General features: G+C 38.3%; 1 protein-coding gene across 6 annotated transcripts in view; it reads right to left on the bottom strand.

The window, feature by feature from the left end:
- The window catches only part of GABPA (GA binding protein transcription factor subunit alpha), a 102,544-nt gene that overhangs the window by 70,023 nt on the left and 4,669 nt on the right, over positions 1 to 27,852 (bottom strand). For 2 of the 6 annotated variants that reach the window (XM_082279369.1, XM_082279372.1), the window contains exons 2-10: positions 27,745 to 27,845; positions 25,300 to 25,444; positions 24,338 to 24,422; positions 19,881 to 20,126; positions 16,173 to 16,367; positions 15,319 to 15,375; positions 14,136 to 14,276; positions 12,630 to 12,822; positions 5,133 to 8,061 (exon numbers count right to left, since the gene is read on the bottom strand). In XM_082279369.1, the coding sequence (XP_082135495.1) occupies positions 7,833 to 8,061; positions 12,630 to 12,822; positions 14,136 to 14,276; positions 15,319 to 15,375; positions 16,173 to 16,367; positions 19,881 to 20,126; positions 24,338 to 24,422; positions 25,300 to 25,444; positions 27,745 to 27,821 (1,368 nt within the window). In that variant the 5' untranslated portion in view covers positions 27,822 to 27,845 and the 3' untranslated portion in view covers positions 5,133 to 7,832. Of the gene's footprint in view, positions 1 to 2,367; positions 2,454 to 4,759; positions 5,103 to 5,132; positions 8,062 to 12,629; positions 12,823 to 14,135; positions 14,277 to 15,318; positions 15,376 to 16,172; positions 16,368 to 19,880; positions 20,127 to 24,337; positions 24,423 to 25,299; positions 25,445 to 27,744; positions 27,846 to 27,852 lie in introns of those variants that run through there. The other 4 variants (XM_082279371.1, XM_082279374.1, XM_082279370.1 and 1 more) reach the window with 4 other exon arrangements.

The following is a 27,852-nucleotide window of genomic DNA, read 5'->3' as shown; positions in this document are numbered from 1 at the left end:
TGGGAGTCTCGCTTTTCTTACCCTCCCACTAGCTCGGCAGCCAGTTGCTGCTGCCGTGTGTGAGGGATTGGTTACGTGAAAAGGGACATATAGATTTGGGATATACAGATTCTTTGCAGCTTACTGATCTGAGAAACTGGCTACGTGAGAACGGGCACATAGACCCTTGCAGCTAGCTGAGCAAGGTCTCATAAGAAAATGCACCACACATCCTGTGTAACAACTGAAGTTACAGAATATTACATGTATCTTGCTCAATAACTGAACCACCATTGAGCCTTACTGCTGAACTATGGGTTTATTTGCAGAGCCAGCAAGGTTAGGTTTTGGCAGTGTAACAACAGACATCTGTGGTTAGAAGGCCAGGGAAAAAAGCAGAACTGCTGACCACAAAAGGGGTACTAAGGAGGGGTTTAGGATCAGCTTAATCGACGTGAACCACTTAGAATGTGCCGTTACGAATATGCATAAAGCCTATTATTGTTAGTATATAAGGAGTTCTGGTACAATCAATAAAGTGGATTCCTGCTGATCACTCATATTGAGCGTCTGGGTTTCCCCTCTATCGCGACAGCCGTGTTCACTCATGGCAGCGATTTCATAACGTTATCTGCTCTCTTAGACTCTGGAGCAGACTTAACAATAGTGGCCAATTCATGCTGGCCTCAGCACTGGCCCCTTCAACATGCAGCAGGAGGAATCGAAGGTGTCGAAGGCACTGCGTCAGTACAACGCAGCTGGGATCGAATTCAAATCATACTAGATGGACACACTGCATCTGTTATAGTCACAGTGATACCTCTGCCTGAGAAAGTTAACGCTTTAATAGGAAGAGACGTGCTCAACCAGCTGGGTTTTGTGTTAACCACTGAGACGCCTTTTTGGTAGCGGCCGCTGCATTGACTTTCCCGATAGCTTTGCACTGGCTTACTAATGACTCAGTGTGGATCGAGCAGTGGTCACTCAAGGAGGAAAGTCTGCAGCAAGCCCATGCACTAGTGCATGAACAGTTAAACCAAGGACACTTGCAACCATCTACGAGTCCATGGAATACTCCCATCTTTGTAATCAAGAAGAAATCAGGAAAATATCGGCTGTTGCATGATTTGTGTGCCATTAATGCTCAAATGCAAGCCATGGGGACCCTGCAACCTGGTCTTCCCAATCCTGCAGTTGTACCTGAGAACTGGCATTTACTAATAATAGACCTAAAAGACTGGTTTTTTTACTATACCATTGCATCCTAATGACATGCATCGTTTTGCCTTCACCCTCCCTGCTATAAACAGGGAAGGACCTCGATATGAGTGGACAAGGAGTGAAAAACAGCCCCACCTTGTGTCAGATGTATGTTGATGCTGCACTGAAGCCAGTTCGAATGCAGTGGCCAAAACCCATCATTTATCATTACATGGATGACATCCTTGTCACTCAGCCAAACCAAATCACCCCCCAACAATAACTCTTGCTCACCAATCAGCTAAAACAGTATGGCTTGATTGTCGCGCCAGAAAAGGTTCAACGTACGCCTGTTCGGAAGTACCGAGGGTGGAACATCACCGAAGCACAAATCAAGCCATAGAAGGTGACAATTCCAACCAATCTCAAGACCCTGCAAGATGCACAAAAGCTCATGGGTGACTTGCAGTGGCTGCGACCAGTCATAGGCATCAGTAATGAAGACCTAGAGGTACTGAGACCCTTGCTGAGAGGGACTGATCCTTCTGTGCCAGTTCGGCCCACACCACAGCAAATTAATACTATCCAGCGTATCAGTACTGTTATTGCAGATAGAGCAGTTGATCAAATGGACACTGATCTTCCAGTCAACTATACTGTCCTCCACGGAGAGAGTCAACTTATTGGTGCACTGACTCAGTGCAAAAAGAAAAAGGGGGAGCAAGTTAGGGTGCTGGAGTGGATGTTCACAAGCCTACAGCCCAAAACAACATTGCAACAAAAAATCGATAATGTGGCAGAATTGATACAGAAAGGCCGCAACCGTATAATACAAGTCACTGGGCAAGAGCCAGGAATGATCTACTTGCCAATGAAAAGAAATGAGCTTGAGTGGTATCTGCAACATTCTCAAGCCTTGCAAATTAGCTTGTTATGCAATGCCCAGCAAATTGAAGTACAACCACTCAAGGCCCCAATACTGAAATGGATGACACAGCATACATGGATTCAGATTCCCAAAAGGAGCAAACAACCACTACAAGGAGCAGTAACAGTGTTCACCGACGCTGGAAAGAAGTCCCAATGAGCAGCTGCGACGTGGCAAGTTCAAGGACAATGGTGTCACCAGATACTAGAGGCTGAACCTGGAGACTCTTTGCAGACCCTTGAATTAGCCGCAGTGGTCTGGGCATTCAAGCGATGGCTGACCGTTAAGCTTAATGTAGTGACAGACTCATTAGATGTTGCTGGCATCGTAGAACGAATAGAGGATGCTAGGATAAAAGACATAAGCAACAGACACCTGTTTGAACTACTGCGCCAGCTCCAAGCAGCCATTGGTCAGAGATCGTGTGCCTATGCTATAATACACATTAGGAGTCATCAATGGACAGAGGGCCGGGGCGAAGGGAATGCCTATGTAGATCAGTTAGTCTCTGTGACAGTGCCATTAAGTGAATTTGCAAAAGCATGGGAAGCCCATGACACATTCCATCAGAATGCCAGAGGTCTTCATAGGCAATTTGACATCACCATGGAAGAAGCCAAAGGAATAGTACAGGCATATCCTACATGTAGTCATCATGGTCCGGGTCTCAGTGTTGGGGTTAATCCCCGAGGCTTAGGCCTGAACGAAATATGGCAAATGGATGTGACCCATGTTCCTGAGTTTGGCAGACTGAAGTACGTGCACGTCACCATAGACACTTGCAGCAAATTTATATGGGCATCAGCGCAGACAGGTGAAAAGGCCTCTCATGTGATTCGACATCTGACCAGCTGCTTCACCATGATGGGCGTACCAGAACAGATTAAGACAGATAATGGTCCCGCTTATACTAGCAAGGGGCTCCACAAGTTCTGCCAGCAATGGAGTGCGTGGCACATCACTGGAATTCGTCATGTACCCACAGGGCAAGCTATTGTAGAGCGAGCTAATCAAACACTGAAATTATATCTAGTCAAGTTCAATGACATTCCAGATGTGCAGGAAAAATTAACAAAAGCTTTGTATGTATTAAATTACTTGTGTTTGTTTGGAGATAGTGACGCTGCACCTGCTTATCTTCACAGTGCTATTGCAGAAGCAAGGAGGAAAGTAGCAAAGCCTTTTTATGTGATGTATAGGCACCCAGCTACAAGGATCTGGCAAGGGCCCGCTGAGGTTCAATATTCAGGTAGAGGTTACATGTGCGTGCTTACCCCAGCAGGACCTCTGTGGGTACCCAGCAGCTGGACTCGTGCAGCATTTGATTACTGTAGGACTAGCAATATTATTAATAATAGTGTGCTTACCTTGCCTGTGCCAATGCTTGCAAAAGATGATATAAAAAGTTACTACATCTGTAGCCAATCAAGTATTGCTTGTACAAAAAGAAAAAGGGGGAATTGTTGAAGAATGGTTAGAGTATCAGGGACATGGATCATTGATAGAGCTGTAGGGTACAGATCAATAAAAGAGCTGTACAAGCAAATGCCTGCATGAGAAAATGCCTGCATGAGAAACAAGCCTGAGAACCAAAAGGGAGTTTTAAGGAGGTACAGTGCCGTGCTGATAAGATGTACTGACCATGAGAGGGGAGGAAGAACTTTGATTTCCCAAGTTAAAACATAAATAGTAGAAGCTTGCCAATGTAGTCTTTTATCTAACCCAATTATGTAGAAACAAGAATGCGCTTTCGTAAGTTTAAACCAATCAAGAACTGACAAGCATGTATACTCATACTAGATAAGTGCCTCTGTATTGCCAATAAACGAAGCTTGCTTTATCAATCACACTGATTGTCTGCATGTCTTCCCTCGCCAAAGTCAGCAAGAGTCAATCATTAATTCCTTTCCTTTAATTAATTTCTTGTTTGGCATCACTCATATTAAGAATTACTTTTCCAAAGGAAAAAAATTGAACAGTATCAACCCAAATGTATTTTAGCAGCCCTGAGGTAGCAATATTAAACCCACAACCTTTAAGAATATGTATGATCTTGAAGAACAAGACACCCCAGTCCAGTCAGTAAAAATATTCCCCACAAACTTGTGTTAATGGACCTTATAACAGTTTCTTGATCAGGCAGTAGAGTCCCACAGCAGCTTATCTTGATTAAGAAGGAAATTGTAGGCTGTTAGTTTTAATTCCCTACACTGTTTCAATAACAATTTTTGTATTATAGGAATCCCAAAAGAAATTTACACTGGATAAATATACTATTAGCTATGAACCCAGATAAAAGGTCCTCCATTAATATGATATCGGAACACTTGTAAGTGAACTTTAAAATTGTACCTTAATTTAGGTTGGAAAAGACTTCAAGATCATCAAGTCCAACATGTTACTGAAAGGTGTGAAAACCAGTATTTTCAGTCCATTTCATGTTGTTGCTGCTAAGCTAAATATAAACATTTTGAAATCAAGTGATATGGTAGGTTTAAAGATGACAAAATACTTCAGTCTTGAATTTGGCAGTCCAGATGGAGGAGTTCAGAGGTATAATGAGAGTATTTTTAAATTGTGTCTCAGTAGAAACAAGGTAAGAGCAGTATAATCAGAATTTTATCTTGTTTCTAACATGGACAGTACTAACAGTTTTGTTAGCAGGGACACATGAAGTAAATAGGGCCATCTGTAGGAATAAAAAAACCCCAAGTTTACAGGTCAACATGAATCTTTCTGATTTAAACACTGCTAAAAGCATAAACTGAATCATTTCACAGGGTTCCATTCTGTTCTACTATTGAGTTTTCATCATTTGTTTAATCAAAGCACCATTCTGAGATTTACAATTAAGATATTAAAGAAAGCTGCTACAGAAATAAAGGACACCGAGTTACAGTTTAAAAGTAGAAACACGTAGCCAAATACTGAGTCAAAGAAGATGCATCTTCAGAGTATAAGCAGAGATTGCCTTCTTTCTGTACTGAACTTCAGACTTTAAGAGAAAACAGAATAAAGAGCAGGTATTAATCTTTGGACTGCTTGTCCCCGAAAGACATTACAAATGTCTGAAAAATTAAGAAGGCAAATTAGCCGTATAACACTTATTTTACTATATATTGACATTTTATGCACAAATACTTTATCAGAGTAAAAATAGAAAATAATTGGTTTATGTAAAATTACAAAAAAAAAAGCAAAACACAAAAGAAATACGTAATTATTAGCAGAGTATAAGTGTCTTTATTTAAAGAGTAAAAAGTATGCAAAAACCCTTCTGTTTTACAAAAATTGGGAATATTCTCTGTTTTCCTTCTGGAAAGAAGGAAAGAAAATCCTTTGACGATATATTCTACATCTTTTGTTTTACTGAAGACATCAAGTTAGTCACAGATTTCTCCCTCAGCTACAGAGAGTCTGATAATAATTTTATACCACTTGAAAGGTTCTTTCCTTACTAATTAGAACATGGTGGAAAAGCAGATGGAGCCACACAAACCCCAAGGACCATTACTTCTACTGAAAGGCTGAAAGCAACAACAGGATGTAATTACAAACAAAGAGCGGGAGCAGAAGTTTCTACCATAGGGCTTATCATGTAACAAGAAGAGGCAGGGGAATGAAGTATTGATGCTACTTTTCAATTTTGCTGTGTGTTTATCCTCCCACAGTCTGGTTTGATCTAGGAGGCTGGTATTTTAAGCTTCTTTTCTTTTCATACTGTATTTTAACTAAAAAGGCCTCTCAAGAACTCTGCTAACTAGAACTAGTGACTCGTACTGGACTTGTGTTTAGTCATGGAGTGTTGTTACATGCAGAGCTGCTGCCCTCAAATACCAACTTCACATAATTCTTGGTAAGCTAACTTGCATCTCCTGCACAAGTCATCTCCAAAACTTGCCAATCAGTGACATCAACTCTAACAGCAAGAAAAGGAGTGATGCTGACCTTTCGTGACAGGTAACATTTACATTTTTTCCTCAGGGCTTACAATTTTTTTAAAAGCAAAATGGCACCAGCATGCTCAGCAGATGGAGTGCTGTAAGAGCTCAAGGATGAAAACAACAGTAAGAATTACCAGCAAAAAACCTTTGATTTTTAATCATGTCGATGATGAAAAAACACGAAGTCAGAACTATATGCAAGACTTCTAGTCAAGCAAAAACTATCTGCAGATGAGCATCCACCTACAAAAAGCCTTGTCCTCAACACATCTTTAGGATACACACAAGTCTACATTCTCTGCCTTCTGCTTGCAAGTGTAACCATTCCTGCTCTGCTCAAGAGCAGCAACCCAGTGCTCTCACTGCTGAGCACAAACACGTTATGTTCGGAACCTCACTGTTCAAGGACTTTTGGTTTAAGGTTTAAGAGTTACTCGATCCCTTACAGAATTAAAGGTCTTCCCTTTTCTTTAAGTGTTATCAGAGGGGGGTTAATTTATAAAAAGTTGGTGAACATCAATGGTCACATAATAATTATGCTATTTACATAAAGGGCAAAAGCCACCCCCAAATCACACCGTTCTCAGATATCAAAAGAAGCAGTCTAACAAGCAAAAGTACGGAAACTCAAAAGCTGAAGCCTACTTTTTACTGCATATGTAAGTTTGCAAGAAGCACTCTTGAGTAGCTCAGGATTCAGGATACATCCCAACTATTTCTGACTCATCAGACTTCAAATTGCACCCAACTCTGGAGCATGCATTTGGCTTAAGAAGCTTCAAAAATATCACGTGAAGTTCAAAGAGAATTTAATTTTAAATTAAAAATACCTCTTTCTGGTTAATATACATTAGACTGTACAATGATCGGGAAATTAAACTTCAGTTCTCTGTAAAACTATTTTCAGTTTGCTTTTTGTTCCTAACCAGGGACTACTGACTGTGATTAACTTAAGTCTTCGGATACTAAGGCTGACTACCATGCAGGTATAAGCATCTTGCAAAACACAGCATTAATACTCCCCACTAAAACAATCTACTCTTTGGGTGAGGGCTGTTTGTTCAAGTTTTTTAATTACCTGATGGGGGATGGCAGTGGGGGAAGAAGTTCATCTTTGCTTTCTGTGAAATGGTTAACGTCAAGTACGTATTTAAAAACAGGTATTTGCCCTCATATATGCATATTATGTGTATATTACAATGAAACACTCATAATTGGCTTTTCACCTAAGCCATATCTAAACCTGGATCTCTTTCAGCACTGATCTCCAGTTAAGTCTAGTCTTAGTTTCCCTTGCTTTTAAACAGAGAAGTTATTTTAAGAACTTGATGCTTTGTAACATTTAACATGTCTTTCAGCTCCACTTGATTAACAGAATAATGAACATATTTTAAACTTTGAAAGCATCAAACGCCATTTGGTAGTTCAGCAGAGAACAAGAGACTGGAGAAGGCTGCATTCACACAACTGCCTGGGGACTATAGGGACTTCATTTTTGTTAAAATTTTGTTGCAGAAATGACTTTGCACAGCCATGGTCACAGCACGGAGTGGTTCCACCTCTCACTAGCTGCAGAAGTTGGGGTGATCCCTTAACTTACATTAACATATATGCTGTTAAAAGATCCAAATTTATGCAAGTCTGAGTTCTTTATAGAAATTCATGCTCTATATTGTATGGTCAAGAAACAAAAGAATTTTCCAATTCTGATAAAAGAAAGAGCACCAACTGCTGGGGTAATAGAGGAAAGGCCTCAGGTTCCCACTTACAGGTCCTAGTGCTTAATTATCTTTCTCTGCTTGCAGGGATGCTGTAGCCAGTGCCACTGCTGTAACTGGCTGTGCAATGCCATGGAGCTGCATCTTGGCCAGTTTCTTCTGCTCGCACTCTGTGACCAAGCGGTTCAGCTCCGCTGCGCTGTACCCAATCAGAGTCTTCAGGTCACACACAAATTTGTACACAAACCTCTTGCCTTGCACTTTGCAGATCATGTCTCCATCATAGTAATACCTGCAAAATGGAAAAGAAATCAGCAATGGACAATAGTAGCATCTGTAATTTTCATATGCATCCATTACTTACTTAAGGTCACCAGATGGTAAAATATTACTCTTTTTCTCATTGAGATTCTCATAATTTCGTATACCAAGATACTGTTTAGGCATTTTGTTATACGAGAAAAAGGAAATGTTGAAAATTATCTCTGTACCTCGGTATATCAAGGAGAAACAAAACACAGTAATTATTTTACAGGCCATTGGAAGCACCAGTTCAGGAATAAGTTTTAGAGCAGTTTAAGAACAGCTTGGCAGGGAAGATGTCTTATATATAGTGATTTGCCTTAATAAGAAAATATTGTCTTTCCCCTTACTATTGTCCCTTGCTTTGCCTTTCTGAAGAAAAAAATTAATGCTGGGAACAGGTTGAAAATTACTAAGCAGTTTCTATGATATGAAAACAGCTATTCTCTCCACACTGTCTTCAAAGATGGAAATAAAACTATAAAGGCATGGGTTAGATTTGTGGGGTTTTGTCAGTTTGGTTTGGTTTGTTTGTTTTTGTTGGGCTTTTTTTTTCTTGTTATAGTTCATATGTTGTCAAAACTACGTCTTTGCCTTTATTTACAACTAAAAGTGAGTTCTCGAAATATAAATACCTTTTATATTGTGTGACAAAAGAATTATCAGATTGGGCAGAAATGTAGTGAGACAACAAGGTCTACATGACCCTGCCACTCCAGAGACAGTTACAAAACCTTAGGTCACACCAATAAAACAAAAGTTAGAATTTTGCAGTTTTGTTGCTGTTCTTCTCCCACTGCAAGCTTTAATAGAATGTGTGTCACATTTCTCAACTTAAGTGACTGGGATGTAACTTGGATTTGATGAGCTTAACGAGTTTGTGATAAATTTGGAAAATAGTAAAAACTCAACCAACACAAATCACACAATATAATTTCCTCAAAACCATCACCCAAATGTAGCACAAATGAACACAGATTTCTTGACTGTCTAAAACTCTATCCTGAGTGACATGTTCATAAAGCAAAGATGATTCTTGTTCACTAGCAAAATTAAGTCAATTAAAAGATGAACTTCTGACTTGCAGCTCTAGTGGAAAAGAGGTAAGTTACTAAGAATCCAAGCAAATTCTTCAGACGTCTCAAGTTCTATGAAAAAAAAGCCTTTTAATTTCTTACTTTTGAGGGCAAGGGCCTAAGCAGCAGGACCAAAGACAGATGAGAGACAAGCTATGCAGAAAACAATGTTGGTAAACCTGTTGGTTACTGAGATCACGTGAGAAGCCACAGAGGTCTGTCACGGAGTACAGGAAGCGTCAGAGTAGCTTATTACTGCTCTGTGGGTAAAGACAGCATGGTTTGTTTGCTAAAGTTCTCCTTCAGCTTCCTCCTAAATGACATACAGTTATAAAAAAGCTTCCTTTTCAGTCCTTCTCCTCACTCTACCTCTCAAACTACCACCTGCCTCCCTCAACTCCTCTGTTTCCTTCTCTGCATCTCTACACTTGTTGGCTGCCACAACAGCTTCCACCCAGCAATTCTCCATGCCAGCCCTGTCCTCCAAAACATCTCAGCACCAGCTAAGGAACTGTTGTGGAATTGTGTCCAGCACTTTCAGTCTCTTACTGAGATTTAGTTGCAGTGGGTTGGATGAACCATGAGGGTGGGATGATAATTTATATTCAGCTTTGAAGTAGAGTCTTATAGTACTGGGCAGAATTAGGGGAGGATGAGCAATAATCTGGTGTGTCCCTTGTATGTGAAATAGTGTGTGGGAACACTGGGCAGACTCTCACGTTAAATAGGGTAGAGGACATAGAAAAACTGAGCTCTGCTCACTTGGGGCAATATGAAGCACCCGCAGAAAAACAACATTTGTAAATGTGGCCATGGAAAATGTCAAGTGGCAGTGGTCATCATTTTTTTAAGTTACTTAACTCTGTACAAGCGTTTAATTTATTGTATAATCCCATACAATCATTCCTGTCTCAAAAAATGCTGTAGAAAAATGCTTTAAAAAACTGAATATACTTTGAATTATTTAGTGCACATTACTGACACGATCAGAAAGGAAAAGGACCACAAGAAACTAGATCATGTTTATGCGAAGGCCCAAAACATGCTAGATTCCCACATCTCATGCTCAAAACACTCAAGTTAAAATCAGTCAATGTGGCAAGAGGATATTTTCTATATTACGTTGAATGCATTTCTGATTACAGTATTTGCCTATTCAAAAATATCGAAAGCTAAAAATAAATATAATTAATATCCATGCAAGTTCAAAAAGTAACCAGAACATTCCAAGACACATGGAAACTTTTTTTCAAAAGAATACAGGAGATGAATTATTTTTCTTTAAGTCTCACCTCCCTACTGGATAACTAAACAGATCTGGATTTTTAGAACATTTACCAAGATATGCATAACAAAAAAAAGCTCTTATTCCCTTTCTGCCCCCCTGCCTGCTTTTCTTACAGCTGGGCAGAAGAGCCAGTATATTTCTCCATAATACCAACATAATTTCCTGTATTACTGAATAATTGACACAGTGATTCCAACACATTAGTAAACAAGATACGTCATCATTTATTAAACTTTCGCTTGGCAACAGTGCTTATCACAGGAGTAGCAAGAGGCATTAAATACCCCTTCAGACATTAAATTGTTAGAAAACATGTCAATGTTGCTGATGCAGCTGCCAAAATGACACCACTTTGAGGAATGTGATTTCTGTAATTCTGTGACTAAAATATAAATGCAAAACTTTCCTAATAGTGATTCATGCTGTTTAATATCCCACTGATAACATTATTCCAAAGTTCTTCAGGTGCCTTTGATATCTTCTGAGATATTTGTTGACAAAACATGGAAACATTAGCATGGCTTACATAATTTTTGTGTTTCAGAAGGTTTTCACATAGGCCTTTAGTACACAGACTCACAGATACACAGGTTGGAAACATGGGAATAGTACTGGAACAATACAGGCTGGGGAAGAGCTGTACTGGAAAGGTCCTGCTTTGGGCAGGATGTTCAACCAGAAATCTCCTGCAGCCCCTCCAACCCAAGAGAGTCTGTGATTCTATGAAAAAAATTAACATTCTAATTTAATATATAAATAATGCAAGAAAAACCATACCAGACCAGACTAAAGATCCATCTAGAACAGGAACAGACTGAAACATAATACCTAAGGAAAAGCATGAGAGTAAGCATCTACCAATGCTCTTCCTTGCTTTTAATGACCTGAGGCTCAGGACCTCTTAGAAGTTGCATCTTTCAATACCTAATATCATTCAAAATATTTATTTTTCCACTTGTCTGTCAAGCATAAATTAATTCTGGCACAATACCGTGCCTAAAGAATTTACAAGACAAACAAAAGGATATAGTTAAGCTGTGTATCTTGTGCCTGTCAAATGCTAATTAAATCCTTCCTAAAACGGCAAAGAAAGCCAGAATATGATATTTTACCACCACTTCTTACAGAGGTATTTTCAAATAGAAGTTGATATTTTTAAACAATGCTAGAGGAGTTTACTTTAAAAAAAAACCCAACCAAACAACATGTAGCCAAAAGTGAAAATGCTAGTAAGTAAAACACAGACCTCAATCAAAATGCAACTTCGCTCATACAAAAAGAATTTCTAAACCTGCTCAAATAATTTGCAGGAGTAGGCAAAAAACATCTTTCTTGAAAACAAATCAAGAGAAATATATTTAACAATATCAGAATTAGAAACCAGAAGTTCACTCTCAATGATTTCAAAGAACATGGGTGAATTTTCAAATTATTCCAGAGACTAAAATAATCAGGGAAAAGTAGTCTAAAATTCAGGCACTGGCATTCTTCCCCCCTCCTCAAGTACCTCACCCACAGCGATTCGGTAATACAAGTCCCTTTTACTAATGTCAAACGACAAAATCAGAGTGAAATAAAGACACTGAAACACTTCCATTTCTTCAGATCACTGTGATGCTGGAATTGCAACTGTTGAAACTTAGCTGTAAACTGTATTTTTCAATTTAAGATCCACACAATAAGAACAATTAAATGGATCAATGAATATTTGAAGTTAGAAATGGTTCTTACATACAGAAAAGCACTAACAATTACAGAGAAGTATCTGCTTTATTCCATAACAAGAGCAAGAAGAACATGGACAGTAAAACATAGAAATAAGTTAATAATTCACATATTTCTGTATCTTTCACCAACAATCAATATTGTTTGGCATGTTTCTAAAAGCATAAATATTGAAGATAAATAAAAAAGAGGTATGTTTCTGGAAGTGAGCGACCCAAATTAACAATCTTGAAAAAAGAAGATCTATTTTCAAGAAGTTATTCTACTAACTTCTTTCAAAATGACAAAAGGCAAAACACCCAGCAAATACCTCACCCCTAGGATTAGCATATCTCATTGTAAGGACCAGCTTCAGAAGATTTGGTTATACCTTTACTAAAAAAGCTGCAAGTCTTTCATTATGATAATTAAAAATGAGGTAGCCAAATGAAAGCAAATCATACCCGATGAATTCCTGAAGTTTCTTACCTCAAAGCCCGACTAAGCTTCTCATAGTTCATTGTGGGCTTGTTCTTGCGCTGTCCCCATTTCTGTGCAACCAGTTCAGGCTGATTCAATTTAAACTCTCCTTCATCACCAACCCAAGAAATACAGTCCCGAGCATCTTTGTCAGTAAGAAGTTCTAATAAAAACTGCCACAGCTGGATCTGACCATTGTTCCCTGTTAAAATAGAAACAGTAAGTTCCACTTCAACTTGTCCTTTTTATGTTTCCCTCATGGCTCAAAATTTTCAACCACCATATTAAAGCAGACCAACATAGTATATATGATGGAAGGAAAACTTGCACTTAATTAATCCCTTCTAATTATTCTTTTGCAAACATTTCCCTTCAAAGTCATCAGTACCCATATTAATTAAAAAAAGATGAATGCAGGAAAAAATTATCAAGATTTAGCATAAATTTTTCCCTAGAACTTAAAAAAACCCACTCCCCCAACATGATCATTTAGATGCATATCTATCTTTAAAATAGAACAGATGTAGCAAGAGCTGCTTATTCCTCTTCACACACAGACATGTATAAGAGAAGCTGTTTTTTTTAAAAAAAATTTGGTCTCCAATTTTCAACATGAAATACAAGAAACACAAAAGAAACCCCAACACTTCAGCTTACATCAATGCAACGTCTTTCATGTCCAATCATTACGATTTCTTTCTAACTCAAGTACCTGCAGTTAAACTCCTAAATTCTCAATGAGATACAGACAGCAGACCTGATTACTAAAGAGAGAAACACAGAGTATTCCTCACTGATGTCAGCCAATAAAACCTTGGCCTTAAAATTCTGAATGACATCATTAGAGGCCTTTGCAGAGTCTGAAACAAATAAAAACTCAAGGAGGAAGAGAAGAAAGGATTTAACAGAAAATTTCACAATAGTAAAGAGAGGCAAAACAAAAATGACAGCAAGAAAAAATAAATTAATCAAAAGAGTATGTACAAATAACAGTGATTCCAAAATTAAACTGCAAATTTAGTGTGCAGTTTTCCACACATGCATTCATTTAACTAAAAAAGAAATATGAAACTTTATAAATTTTGAAGTCACTAGATTGGGGGAACAGAGGAGGAGGGCAACAGACAGTGCAAGTAGAAGCTAAGCTACATTTTACAACATGGATTTTATTTTCTTCCCTTTCTACAAAGAGAAAAGAAGTTAAAAGCTTGAATAAATGCTATGCAGTGGTTTGAGAGGACAGACTGTTAAGTGATGGGGAAATTTATCCATTTTATTTTGCTGCAGGATGGAAAAACTGCAGCATCATGTTGACATGGTGCTTATGTGAGCTGACCAACCTGCCAGGGCTGCCTGTGCTTGCCATGGATTTTTGTACCTATGGCTCCCTTCACACCACATGGACTCCTACAAACCTCACATTTGGAGCTACAAAGATGTGTTTCACCAAAGTGTAATTCATATTAATGGGTCAGTGTTCAGTGCATTGCCATGTAAAAATAATGGAGACAATACCTGTTCTGTTCCCAGGGGAACTCCTATCTTCCCCGGAGATCCTTGGAGCTCTCTGTACTTTAGCTGCCTTTGCACTGCTGTTTATCACTTTGATGGTGGTTGGGGTAGCAGGTTGTACAGATGCTGGTATAATCTGCACAGCTGTAGAGCAGAGAATGTTGCAGAACATCAATTATAAATTGCTGGCACAGAAATAGGCATATTTTATTTATTACGTGTATTGTAACATCTAGAACCTGGTTTTTCTTTTGCTAAAAAGGCACACTGCATTAAGTCACAATACTCAGTATAATTTAAAGACCTTTTTACCTCTTATATGAAAATTCTAGTTTTAGACTCATTGCAGAAGTATCACATTACAGATTAAACACCAGCTTTAGTTTATTATCATGTGTATTACATGCTTCCACAAAAAGAACCCAAACTCTCTCATGCCTTTGTTTTCATCTTCATGCTGTTCCCACACGATGTACTCTAATGCCCTTTTCTCTACAGTCACTGCACAACCTCCATACCTGATACTCAAACAGCAAACACCTTCTATTGCAATGGTGTAGGAGGATGCAGATGCCCCATTCAAGATGGCTTTAACTAGACACAACCACAGGATGTAATAAACAGTCTGTTTATTTAGCATATAAGATGCTTATAAGTCTTCTAAAAATGGATTCATTTTAATAATTGATGACACTGCTTAGCTGAAAGAATGAGCTTCTAATAACTGGAAAGTTGCTTTAATGTATTATTTCTAATATTAGTTTCTAAGAAAGTCATCTCTTCCACAGACCCCTTCAAGTTTTTGGAAACACTTTTTTATTTGAAATTAGTACTTTAATAGATCCATTCATTTATGCAATATATAACCTAAAGCCCTGAAACAACTAAGAACCTCAAATATGTATCCTAGACAGCTTATTTCAAGAAAGTGGAAAATCTACCATCCAAAACAAAAGTTATAAACTTCTGTAGTTCAGGTCAAACACTACTTTTCACCCAATAACAAAATATACAGAAACTCAACGTTATGTTTTGAAGTTTAAAGTATGTCCTCCTCCCTTCCCCAAGGAAAAATACTCTCACAAGTGATTTTCTAAATGTTGTACTATCATAGTGCTGAACCACAGTACAGTGCTAAACCTACAAACAATGAATTGTGTGAATTAATGCTGACAGAAGTACTTACGCTGATCAATAGTAACAGTTGCTATTTCTCCAGAGTGTTCTTGGCTAGCCAACACATCTATAAATTGGAAAAAAAACCCAGCAGGTTTATATTTAACCCACAAATTTCAAGTCACCTGAAGAGCAAAAACTTTCATATTTCATAGAGGAAAATAAATAAAAATTTGGTATCAGTCTGCAAGAGACATGTACAGTTCATGGTCTTAGAAGTGGAGACATTTAGCATCTGTCATTCAATTTTTAGAGGGGTGTACATGGCAAATTTCCACTATCTTCTGCATTCTCCATCCCCAAAAACCTTCAACTATGTTATGTAAATGAAAATGGAAATAGTTATTTGTCTGGCAAGTTACATCCAAGCATAGTAAATCTGAAATGCACATATATATTACTGTATTATGCACATACAATGCATTGCTTAGCAGCCATATATGTTGTGTACCATCTAAGGATTTCACTGTCTATGCTTAATAATCTCCACTTCTATACACAGAAATGTACATTTAATAACTCTTGAGCAATATTTAATTATAGAACTAACAAATTCAGTAGATGCATAAACTATGAAGCTTTATATAAAACAAAGGAGGAATAATAATTCACTACCTTCTACTAGTTATAAGGTTAAAAGACAGGCAGTCTTTAGTATGCAGACATGCTTCATGGCAGCAGACATTCTAATACCTCCTGTTATCCTGTACTGATACCCTCATTTTTAGCCCCAATATTAAGTAAAGGAAAAATGACTGCTCATAACTGGTTTCATATTCCAAAATAAAGTTAAAAAAAAAAGAGAGAGAGAGAGAAGCAGGGAAGTGGAATAAGTAAAATCAGTTACAGAAAAATCTGCCATACACTTTCGAAGAAGCTCCAGGTGGCTCCAGAGAATTTCTCCCCGTGGGACACGCTGGAAGAAATCTTCTTGGCTGAGGTTGCAGAGCTCCCGCCCAGGAATGCTGAGTGCGTTGAGGTCGATGTCAGTCATGCTGAACTCCTTCATCACCCATACCACCCAGTGGAGCACCTGGTCTGTCGACCACTGAACTGGGTCTGGAAAAGATGGATGACACTGTAAATCATATACTGCAAGACTCCTCATCGATTATGTAATAACTTCCATAAGAGTAAATGAATAACATCAAGAAGCAGAGTTACTGAGACCAAATCTGCCACGTAAATTGGTGACTGCTCTTAAAATGGTGATGGAATTATAAGGGTTGGTGGAGTGATGAAAGGGCGAAAGAGGGATTTTCTTCAGAGAAAGTTTTTACATCAGAACTATGCCTGACATATCTCAAACACAAATAAAGAATTTTTCTTCTTCCACAGGTCTTTAGCTTCAAAAAAAGAGTACTCTCTCTCACAGAAGGATACTCTTCTTCAACAGTGTTGATCAAATTGTGATTATGACAAAATATTATATTCTAAACTCATTCACATAACCTCAGTTTCTGCTGACAAAAAACACCATTGGGTATATCTGGGATGGATTAATTTTCTTCCCAGAAACCCCTATTGTGTTGTACTTTAGGCTGGTGACCAAACCAGTGTTAATAACACATTGAGATGTTTTGGCTACTGCTGAGCAGTGCTTGCAGAGGCCACGAAGATGTGGCTCAGCCCAACACAGAGAACATAAACCACACAACTAGCAAGAGAATTTCGAAGAGAACAATGGGGTTGAGCTGGCTGCAACCCATGTTCTCCTTCTTGGCTATTAGGGACATCCAATCTTGTGATGGTGACTATATTATAGACACCTGTACCAGGAACCCTGTTGGGATTGGGATTGTGCGATGTTCTGCAATTGCTGTATTCATCTAAGTGTATCTTACCTTTGTGCTGTGTTTTTAATGTAACTTGTATCACTCTGCTAAACCAGAAATCCCATGTATATCAATGATTTTCAAGTAAATTTGATATTCAATATTACACCCTCCACACATGGAATATCTAAAAGAACCTGGTCAGACTATTGGACTCCGATGCAAGGCCTTCTCTGTTTCTCATTCAGCCACCCCACTGAGTAGCCTGGGGGTGCACATGAAACTGATGAGGGACAGCTGACCCCAACTGACCAAAGGGATATTTCACACTACAAGGGAATACTGAGCAATGAAACTAAGGACTAGTTTTTTTGAAGTAGCCCCTTGCATAGGGCTTGGCTGAGCACTGGCCTGCTGGAGGTGGGTGATTGCTTCTGCATGACTTTTTCAGCCAGAGCATCAAGTTTTGGGATGCTAATGTTGTATATAATATATTAAAATATGTCAACAGGTAAGAACTAGAAACTAAAGTAGGGATATCTACTTTTCACTGGAGCAGAGTGATTATGTATTTTTAAATTCCGATATCCCAAGCAGATGTCGCCTTGAAAAGTTTTTATTTTAAGATGTAAAATAGGCATTAAGAAAAATTGAAGTTTTCTAAGTCTGTACACATTTATCTAGGAGCTACAAATTTCATTTTGCTTAACAAAGGACAGTTACATGGCATCATTTTTCACTAATGCTACCTAAAACAATGCAATATAATCCTGTGGCAAAAGACACACCTCAAGGGGGTTGATCTACCAAACATCAGCAGCAGTCAACTTTTATCAGAAAGCTGCTAATCCGTTCTCATTGACAGAACACAGTCTGCAAGGAAACATAAATTACTACTTTCTCTAACCACTTCTGTGTTTTCCAAGCTTTCTGCTGCTCTGTTTTCTGCATTTATTTCTCATAACAATTAATATTTTCCTTCCTTCTAGGTACCAAATATTTGGATTCTAAGAGCAGAAATACTTTTAACAGAAAAAGATTTATAATCTCTAATAAAACCAACCCAAAACATAACATTAAAGAAAAAGCCACAACATTTTAAAGACCTGCTAAAAGCTGGTTTTCCCTTTGCAGCAAAGCAGAGAAGCCTGTAAGGATGAAGACATCAAACCACTACTTTTCTGGATGATTATTTATTGACTGGACTTGACTCTTAACATCAACACACCCTGTCTTCTGAAAAGATTCAGGAAATAATTTTGGATTATACTGTAGAACCTAGGGGCACCTTATTTCAGCCCAAGTCTCTGCAATGTCTACTCAGAAAATATTTAAGATGTTATTCTTTCTAGGAGTGTAATTTAGCACATTTTTCTGGTATCAAGAGAACACTATTATTCGTAATCCACAGATCTCTGTCATAATGAACTAGTATGATTTTCCTGAAAAATCTGCACTTCTATGCCCCAAAAGTCATTAAACATTTAAAGCCACAGTTGTGTGTTACAGGGTTTTCTTAAAGCGTCAACATTATTAAAGTTTATTAAAAATATTATTCAACATAACAACACTGGTTTAAGTAATTTTCTTCTGATATTAATGTGAGAGTATGATGAAAAGTATTAGTCTGCTTCTGATAATCCCTCTTTTTTTTTAAACATTCTGCATCAAATCCCTGATTATCAACAGACATAACATGATGAAAATATTTTTGAAGTGCTTACCAATGAGAAAACTAAAAAGCCATGAAAAAGCCATTGCTTTAGTTATCAAAAATACGCTCAAAATATTGGCAAGCTACATGTACTGCAAAGACCTGTGACTTGACTGAAATTCTTAAACTCTTCCAAGTATCCCCCTTGCCAAATATATTCCAGTTTTACAGGTCTGCTCATATATAACAGCTTCCTGAATATGCCTTGACAGTACACTTCTGCCAGTCGCAAGAAGCAATTCAGCTTCTTGTGACTCCAAAACATGATATAGGTCTAAATCCCACAGTTCCAGTTCAATCTTAAACAGACAGAGATTTTTTTTAAGCTAACATTAAAAGAGCAACCTGCTAAGTAACAACATTAACTCAAAAAAGATGATCATCTAGAAGAATATTTATTTTCAGTTCTGAATCATCTTCCTCCAGTATGATGAAGTCCAGCACAGCTTTTCATACAAAATCTGATTTAACAGAATATTCAGCATCCTCCAGTCCATGAACGATTTGTTTCAGCAATTTTATAGGCAATGTCCCAGTACCAAGTACTGAGTCTGTTCAATTCCACACACACCTGAAGAGCTTTATCACTAACACAGACATTTTTAAGGAGGGCAGGAAGAAAAGTGCTTTCTAAAAACTGCATTGACAAGGTAGTTATGGCATGAAAGCACTCACTTAATGAAACTATTATGAGCATTCATTTTACTTCTTCTTGGTTCTTAGATTAGGTACTAGGAAAAAATTCTTCCCTGTGAGGGTGGTGAGGCACTGGCACAGTGCCCAGAGAAACTCTGGCTGCCCTATCCCTGGATGTGTTCAAGGCCAAGCTAGATGGTGCTTGGAGCAACCTAATGATCTAGTGGAAGGTGTCCCTGCCAATGGCAGGGGATTGGAACAAGATGGTCTTTAAAGTCCCTTCCAGCCAAACCCATTCCATGATTCTACAATTCCCTTATGCAGACTATTTGCATTATACTAACCCATACCACAGGTTTCCTTCTCTGAGGTCCTTGAGCACCAACCCCACACAGAACAGAAGAGCCCAGCCCCCAGATGAATACACTCATAGCTGTGCACTATTACCATAAGGTATTCCAAGGCGCTCCTGCTCCTTCCGATAGCCTTCCAGTGCTGCAGCCCATCGCGTCACTTGCTCAGACGTTTCATCTGAAATTGTTGCAATATGTTTTGTCCCATCCAAGGTTATCACTTGAGCTTCCTCAACAAGGTGAGCTTCAGCCTCTGCATGATGAGCATCTGGATCAATCACAACCTCCACGGTCTCCACAGGCTTCACGATTTCCAGGATGTTCAACTTGGGCTCTATCCCTAAGTATGGAAACAACACAAAACTTAAAGACAGTAATGCAAATACGACAAAAACATTGTTTTAAAGGCTTCTGATTAGTAGGGTTAGCAAACTCAGGAAAGAAGCAGGACACAAGAGTGTCCTGCGAGTGTCCGAAATTAGAATGACACTCTATTATACAGCATATACTTTATTAAGGTGAATAACAAAGCTATCCCTCTTTCATCCCCCAGTATTATAGCTTCCTGTTCTATTTAAGTGATCTGTTTCACAGATCTTGAACAGAATGTTCAGCATGTGAGCATAAAGTACAAGTATTTTAGTCTGTAAGAAATATACCAAAAAAAGCGCCTCAAAACAATCAGAAAAAGCAACCTCCAAAAGGACAAGTATCCAGCTTTACTCCAACCATGAGGCATTTCTTTCAGGCTTTACAATACTTCCCCAATATCTCTGGGGTCTACATAAAGCAGTTAACATTTTCTTTCAGTACTCTGCAGTAGGCAGTGTGTTAAACAGCAAGTTAAAGGAAAATCAGAAAATTCTTCACATTTTCAGCTTAATCAGCTATTCATGTTTTGGCTTTATGTCTGTCATTTCAGATATTAGATCATGGAGCTACAAGGTATGTCTGCATCAATTCTGCAGCAAGTCAGAACACATTCACTAATGCTTTGTATCAACACTTTCTCTGTTGTCTTCTGAGGTGTTTTATCCAGCTGGTGCCTCACCAAATTTCTGACATTGTACAGAAGATTTTTCAAGATTGTTTTAATTTTTGTGACATGCAATTTTCATTATAATACCAACAACCACACTTACTTTAAGAGATTTTTATCAAACATATTTTCACATTTAAAAAAAAATCTTTACAATTCCATTTTATCTTGAGTTGGAAAACCTTGACTATGGTTAGGCTGATGAAGTAGGATTCACAGAACATTACATGGCCAGAGTAACTTCAGTATCTTGTACCATAAAGATATTACTTTTTGTCCTTCCTGTCTAATCTGTATTAAAGCTCAACATGAGACGTTTTTGCAGGTAACACCCTTAAAAGCTAAATCCACAGTCCAGTCATAGTTTATAAGGGAAAACAAATGGAGTATGTACCTGTATTACAAGTAAGAAAAAACAAGTATTTTTAAGACAAGTATTTATCTGGATTTTGAAAGGCATTGAGCTTGAAAAAGATATTAGAAAGGGGACAAACAGTACAAAGACCACAGAGTAAAAACCTCAGCAATGTGAAATCAAGGACATGAAAATAGATGTAGACAACCAGTAAGTGGTTGATTAGATGAAGGAGCAAACATGAAGAAAAAGCAAACAAATATCTTATTTAGGAGAGTGTTTTATCTAGGCCATCTAAAATTAACATGCACAACACTGGCTTCTTCAAAAATCATACGAAAATATGGCTAAGGGAAGCCACTAAGGCTTAAGATTCTATTTTTGATCTTCAAAAAAGAAAGTAAAGAAAAAAGCATCTAGAGAGGTACAGTTCATTATTCCTCAACAAAGTAATTCACTGCGTCATAAAATTACATGTCAAAAGAACTTCATGCTTTATCCACAATACAAACATGGAGATCAAAGCAATGAGTCTCTGTAGAGGAAACAGCTTGTAAGTAAAAATGTGAATGAACAGTCTGCCATCTAACTTACTGCAACACTAGATCAACATTAATTCCCTGGGTTTGTCTGCATCTCTCCTCACATCTCTTCTCCCTTTACGTACCACATAAGAGATGACCAGTCTTCCTTGGACAGCACCCAAATTGTGGAAGACAATGCCACACACCCCACAAGTATAAACTGGTACAAGCAGTGCAAGGCTTCAGGATAGGAGCTACCAAGACACATGCAGATGTTGACAGTACTGCCAACTGCCTGAAGGTAGAGAATATACTGGAGTGATGACTGGCCTACAGGCAGCCTGCTTGGTTTTACCCACCCTGAAATGTCTAGTATTAACCACACCCAGAGACAGGACATTACTCAAACAGCATCTTTAATCTAAATAAGTGTCATTACACTTATGATTTGTTCCTTTACATACTAAAAACAACAAAAGCCTACTTGTTTCAGAAATTATTATAGAAAAAAACCCCAAAGTATTTTCCTGTGTAGGCCTTCAAAACGAAAGCTTTTTTCAAATTCTTTGACATACAATGGAACACAGTTACTCAGAGTTCCACAGACATGCAAAAGGCCCCAGTTCAGAGCAGTAGAGAACAGGGCTGCACTCAAAGTTGCTGTTCTCTGAATGGCAGGAAAACCACACACACTGCCATTCCTCCAACCAGAGGAAATGAGTTAGGGCAAGGCAGAGTGCCAGAAGAGTCTTTCTAGTAAAATGAAAAAATAGGAATGGTATTTTACCTGCTGTAGAATGAAATGCTATAAAAAAACTACACTCAAGTTCAACTAGAGAAGAACAATATTTCACCTGTTGTCTTTGAATTTAAAGCCAGCTGATCAAAATTTGATCGAACATTTGAACTGACATAGCAGCTTTTCTTTCAAGAAATAAAGAGAGTCCAATCCACCACAAGGATTAGCATCACCGATTACTCCTAGTTGAATTCTATACATTACACAAGTTAGGGAAAAATAAGCATAAGTGAACTGAGAATCTCTCAAAACCTCATTCATGGAAGTGAAAAATGAGGATGGCTTAAAGAAGCTGTTTTTTCCCTTCTGTCTCAAAGGGGTACTGTAGTCAAGAGTACCAAGTCCATTTTCCTGTTAGCGATCCAAATATCTTCCTTTTGTTTATATGCATGCTATTTGTCTTCTGATTTCTGCCCTGCCATATTTTACATGCTTTCAACAGACAGATTTCTTAGGAGTTACTTAAGTATCAAGGGCTGAAAAACAACACTGAGGAGTGTTCCAAAGTGACACAGAAGTACTTAATATTCAAGTGTTTCTTTTAAGATGGGAGGGGGAGGGACAGGGAGAGAGAGAAGGTGTGATGGGGGCAGGGAGCAAGAAGCTCCTGGTACTCTACGATCATGAACTCCAGTTTTACATTAAAGGGAAAATAACGAAACACAGGAAGAAGGTGCAAGATGATAGCAAAAATATTTATCACTCACATCCTTTTGAAAATGGAAGTCTGAGCATTGAATACTAGAAGTTACTGGGCATGAATTAAGAGCAGTTATTCTAGTTCCCTGAAGGATATTTCTATCCTATTTTAAAAGGAGAAAGGTAGTACACTTCCCATTACATATGGGGAACTGAGGACTCACCCTAGCACTAGTCACCTGACACTCAGCATTAAATGCAAATTGTGTCTTGCTGAACAGTTAATACAAGGCAAGAAAGTTTTCTTCTGTTTAATCTACAACAAAGCCACAAGTAAACAAAAAGTGCTCCCCAAATTTTGCTCACTTGCTTTGCTGATGTAATTCAAAATAGATAAATAATCTACTCCTGAAGAACTTGTTCCTGTTTAAAAATACGGAAATAAACACCTGTAGCTGTTCCCACAGCCCAATATGAACATTGCCTTTAAGGAGTGGTGGCTGTCCTTCCACTCAAGACATATGGAAGGGGCAAAGCAGAAAAGTAGGACAAAAAGCAAAACAATGAAGCTGCTAGTTCCTGAGGATTTTACAAGGGGAAATCCTATCATATCAGGTAATACAAATAAAAACTATGCCTCAACAAATCTGTACCCACCTGGTTAATGTTCCTCTGACACAATGGTTTATTCTGACCTCTCATCCAGAGAAAACAGACAACAGTGATCCTGGACCTTGATAAGGATTTTCAGTTAGCTACATTTACTTTCATAATGTAATTGTTCCTAAAGCACACAAGCTCACTCATCTCACAGGGATGAAACTGTCACCTACACAAAAATCTTTTGCCTGCTTCAATATTTAGTCTGGTACGAGTAACTACTCAACCTTGAGGAAAACCTCATACTGTAACTCACTACTTGACAGAGAGTTGTCTGGGTTCTGGATTTGTGTTTGATTTTGTTACTTATGAAAAAGATACAAAATTCCTTTAAAAAACATTTCAAATAGCATTAGTCCATGACATTTATTTTAATTTTTCTACTTTATTTTAATTTTTCTACAGTACACAGTGAAAAATACATTCTGAAGCACTGTGGCCATTCATTGATTTTCTCAATTTCAAAGCTAGGAATAGGAGGAGCTTAGTAATCCTGCAATATTAGTCTGTACAATGGATAAATGTCACTGCTTACCTTGCCTAGATATTACTTGCACACTGAGTTGCACTGTTCCATCTGTTTTCACTCCTTGATCAAAAAGGCTTCGATCTGGGTCCAGCTTGATAAAATCATTAAAAATTTAAAAATTTAAAATATGTATTAGTTTCACAGTTACAATAAATTTATTCTCCTTTAAATGTTAGAAACATTTGGTGCCTGCAGCAGATTTTCTGAAGAAGTGTGCAAATATTTTTAGTACTGTGTAGACATAGTACATAACAGAAAAAATTTGATCGTATTTGAAATTTGCCACTGTTCTGTTTAAGGTATTCTTGCTAATAGGAACATTTTTTGACCTAAAAGAAGCAATGCAATATGGGGAGGTACCTTCACTACCTGAAAACTATCTGCAGTTCCTTTTCTGAGTTTTTAACACCTTCATAAAAATTCTTGTCTTTATAACAGTATTCTCCCGTGGTTTCTGGAAAAGCCACAGATGTCTGATTGTAACTTCAAATAAAACATGTACCTAAACAAACTGCAAAACAGTTACACTGTCTAACATGTGGCAATGGTAAAAACAGGCGGGGATTTCTTGAGTAATGCTTTGCTACCTCTATACCTGAATAATATAGAAACCTTCTTGTTTAGATTCAAAACAAGATTGGACTCATGGAAGTTCAGGCAGCAACAAATGATGTGGGCTACCTCAAGAAAAAGTAGTATGGTCATTGCCCTCATTCTTCTTTCACTTTCATGCTGGTTTCTTAACCTTGCAACAGGAACTCCAAAAATATTTTGATTGTATTCACACTGAACCAGTGTGTATATATTAAATGGTCTGATGATAATGAACCTGACATGAAATTAAATTCATAATTGTAATTAATATTCCACATGAAGCATGAATTCCACAGACAATGGAAAAAAAGGAAAAAGTATGTAAAACACTTCTCCATTAAGAGGTTTAAATCTTTCACAACCTTTCAATTTACCTGGATATCTTGCAGACAAATTTCATGTGCATCCAAGGAACACTGCAATCTGGGTTCCAGCAACTTCTTAAGATTTCCAATGGGTTCACTGATGTCAATAGCCTGACTCACAAATTCTGCGGTGGTGTAGGTTTGCTCGACAATGCTTAAATAGCAAATTAATATAATAAATCATTACCTACATGTTAACAGAGCAGGTATAGGAAAGCTTAATAAAAGTTAGAAGTAAACTAGATAAAAGGTAATACTGACTCTGAAATCTTAATATCATGCAGTATTAGTCTGAGTACTCTTCATTTGAGTAGAGAGTGAATTACTAAATTTGGTCTCATTAATTTTACAGTTGTGTAACTCTTCTTTCACCCTGTCACCACTAAAAAGCTTGGTTAAATACCAAGATTCAGATCACCTTTTTGAGAGAGAGTAAGCCATGGTTAGCATATTATATATTGTTAATTTGCATGTAAACTAATTTTATTTGCTTTGCCTGGACTGTATTTACAAGAGACTCAAGTTAAAAGCAAACAGAAACTTAACAGACATGGAAAATAGGACAAAAAAATGCTCACACTCATACATAGCAACTTGCCATGTCTTTTCACCAGCACAAGAATAATAAGTTTAATACATACAAGGAACAACCAGAAGGAATTACAGCAGCATGGAGCCTTGAAGGAACTATGAGTCACGTGTCATGGTTGTCCTGCACTACAACAATGACAGTATTGGCACAGGCATTCGGAAATGTCATTGTTATAGGACTCGCGTTATAACATGAGTTGGGCTCTCTTCATTTACACAGAAGGAAACCAGAATGTACACAGATATAGTCTTGTAAGTAGTAAAAATACACAAGGAGCTCAGAATAATACGAAACTAGTAAGTGGCTTTGAATCATTTCTCCAGAACAGGTTCTTAAAGAGCAGTTAACCTAACCAGCCTCAGTTCTTTCTACCTGTCGGAGACTGAAATGTTATGTTTCATGGCTTAAACGTCTTCATGAAGAACTTTTGCCTATTATAGCAAAGGTGTATAATGACGCTGCACCACCGAAGCCCACCCTGGATGGGCCTCCTCATTGAAACCCTGAGCTGAGTTAAACCACCCAAGGAATAGAGATAAGAAAAGTGACACTATTGTTCAAAGCATCTGGAAGAGCATCCACAGCAGGGCCCAGCCCAGCACCATTGGGGTGGAAGCCACAGCCCCAGGTTCTTCTGTTGCCAGGCTCACACAGATCCCTACACCAAAGCGGGGAGGAGGAGAGGTTTTGGGTGTGTGGCATAGCCTCTGGCCAGATGCAGTGAATGCCATCATCTGCTGGGCAGACTGGCCCAGCTGTGGGGCCTCCCACCCTGGGAAGGTCACATCTATGGGACAGCAGAGGGAGTGTCATGGCCCATCAAAGGCCCCCCCCAAAGGGGTCCTCAGACTCTGCACCAGAGCACTGCACATGATACTACATGATACAACAGATACAGAGTCTTGCAAGGGACAGTGCCAAACTTGCCCCCCACCCAGAGAGGTTCCCACCTGCCCAAACATATATTAATCCATTGGATTGTACACTTTTCGGTGGGGGACTCTCACCACCAAGAAGACTAGATGGAGGGAAGCAATGGGACATTGCTGGGACCCAAGAAGGGGTGATAAGCTTCTACTTAATCTCTGTCACTCTCCCTGACCTCCTCCCCACACCTCTTTTTCCATTTCTTTTCTTTCTGTCTGTCTTTCTAGCTCTTTTAGTATTAACTAAAATATAGCAATTTTCTTGGTACCAACATCTAACCTCGACTGGTTTTAATCAAATTTTGGGGTATATTTTGTACCTTTCTGGGTTCAATCTGTTTTACTCACAGCGACTTAGTTTTCTTTACTCTTCTGTGCTTAGACCAGATTGCAACACTACCCTACACATCAACTGACGCTCTGAGCTTCCAAACACAGTAGTGAAAATTAGGAGGGAAGCATTGGAAACTAAAAATCCAGGTTGAGGTAATTAGGTCAGAGGGTATTCTACTTCAGTATGTACAGTTTCAATGGCCCTAACAACAGTATAGTTGATACTGAGCATCATTTCTGCTCTGTTAAAAACAAATCGTCTTGTATAAATCCTGTATAACAGTAAAGCAAAGGACTGGAGAAATAGAAAGGCTCATCTCAATTACAGAAGGATACACTGATGCTGAAAGGTTTGCAGGACACACACACAGACATACTACTACAGACATGAAAATAGGAAAAGTAAAGTCCTAATAACATAGAAAGGACAACCAAAACAGTTTGGGAATTAAATAAGATCGAGGAACATGACAGCACTATACTGATTTCCTATACTGGCTACATTTCAACTTCTAGAAGACCACCATTTAATTAGGTAAGAAACAGAAAAACTAATTAGTTAATTGCTGCCTAAGGATCCCAAAAAACAAAGAAAGTGCATACCTTTCTTCAGTGCATTCCTGTTTCTCAGTTCCATCAATTTCAATTTCTATCAGCTCTTCTGCTTCTCTCTTAGTCATGGCTGCAATGACTTAAGAACAGAGCTATGAA

The sequence above is a fragment of the Coloeus monedula genome, assembly GCF_965178545.1.
Source record: "Coloeus monedula genome assembly, chromosome: 3".
Lineage (NCBI taxonomy): Eukaryota > Metazoa > Chordata > Aves > Passeriformes > Corvidae > Coloeus > Coloeus monedula.
Note: the sequence above shows the minus strand (reverse complement) of the source record. Positions and strands in the feature narration are given on the sequence as shown.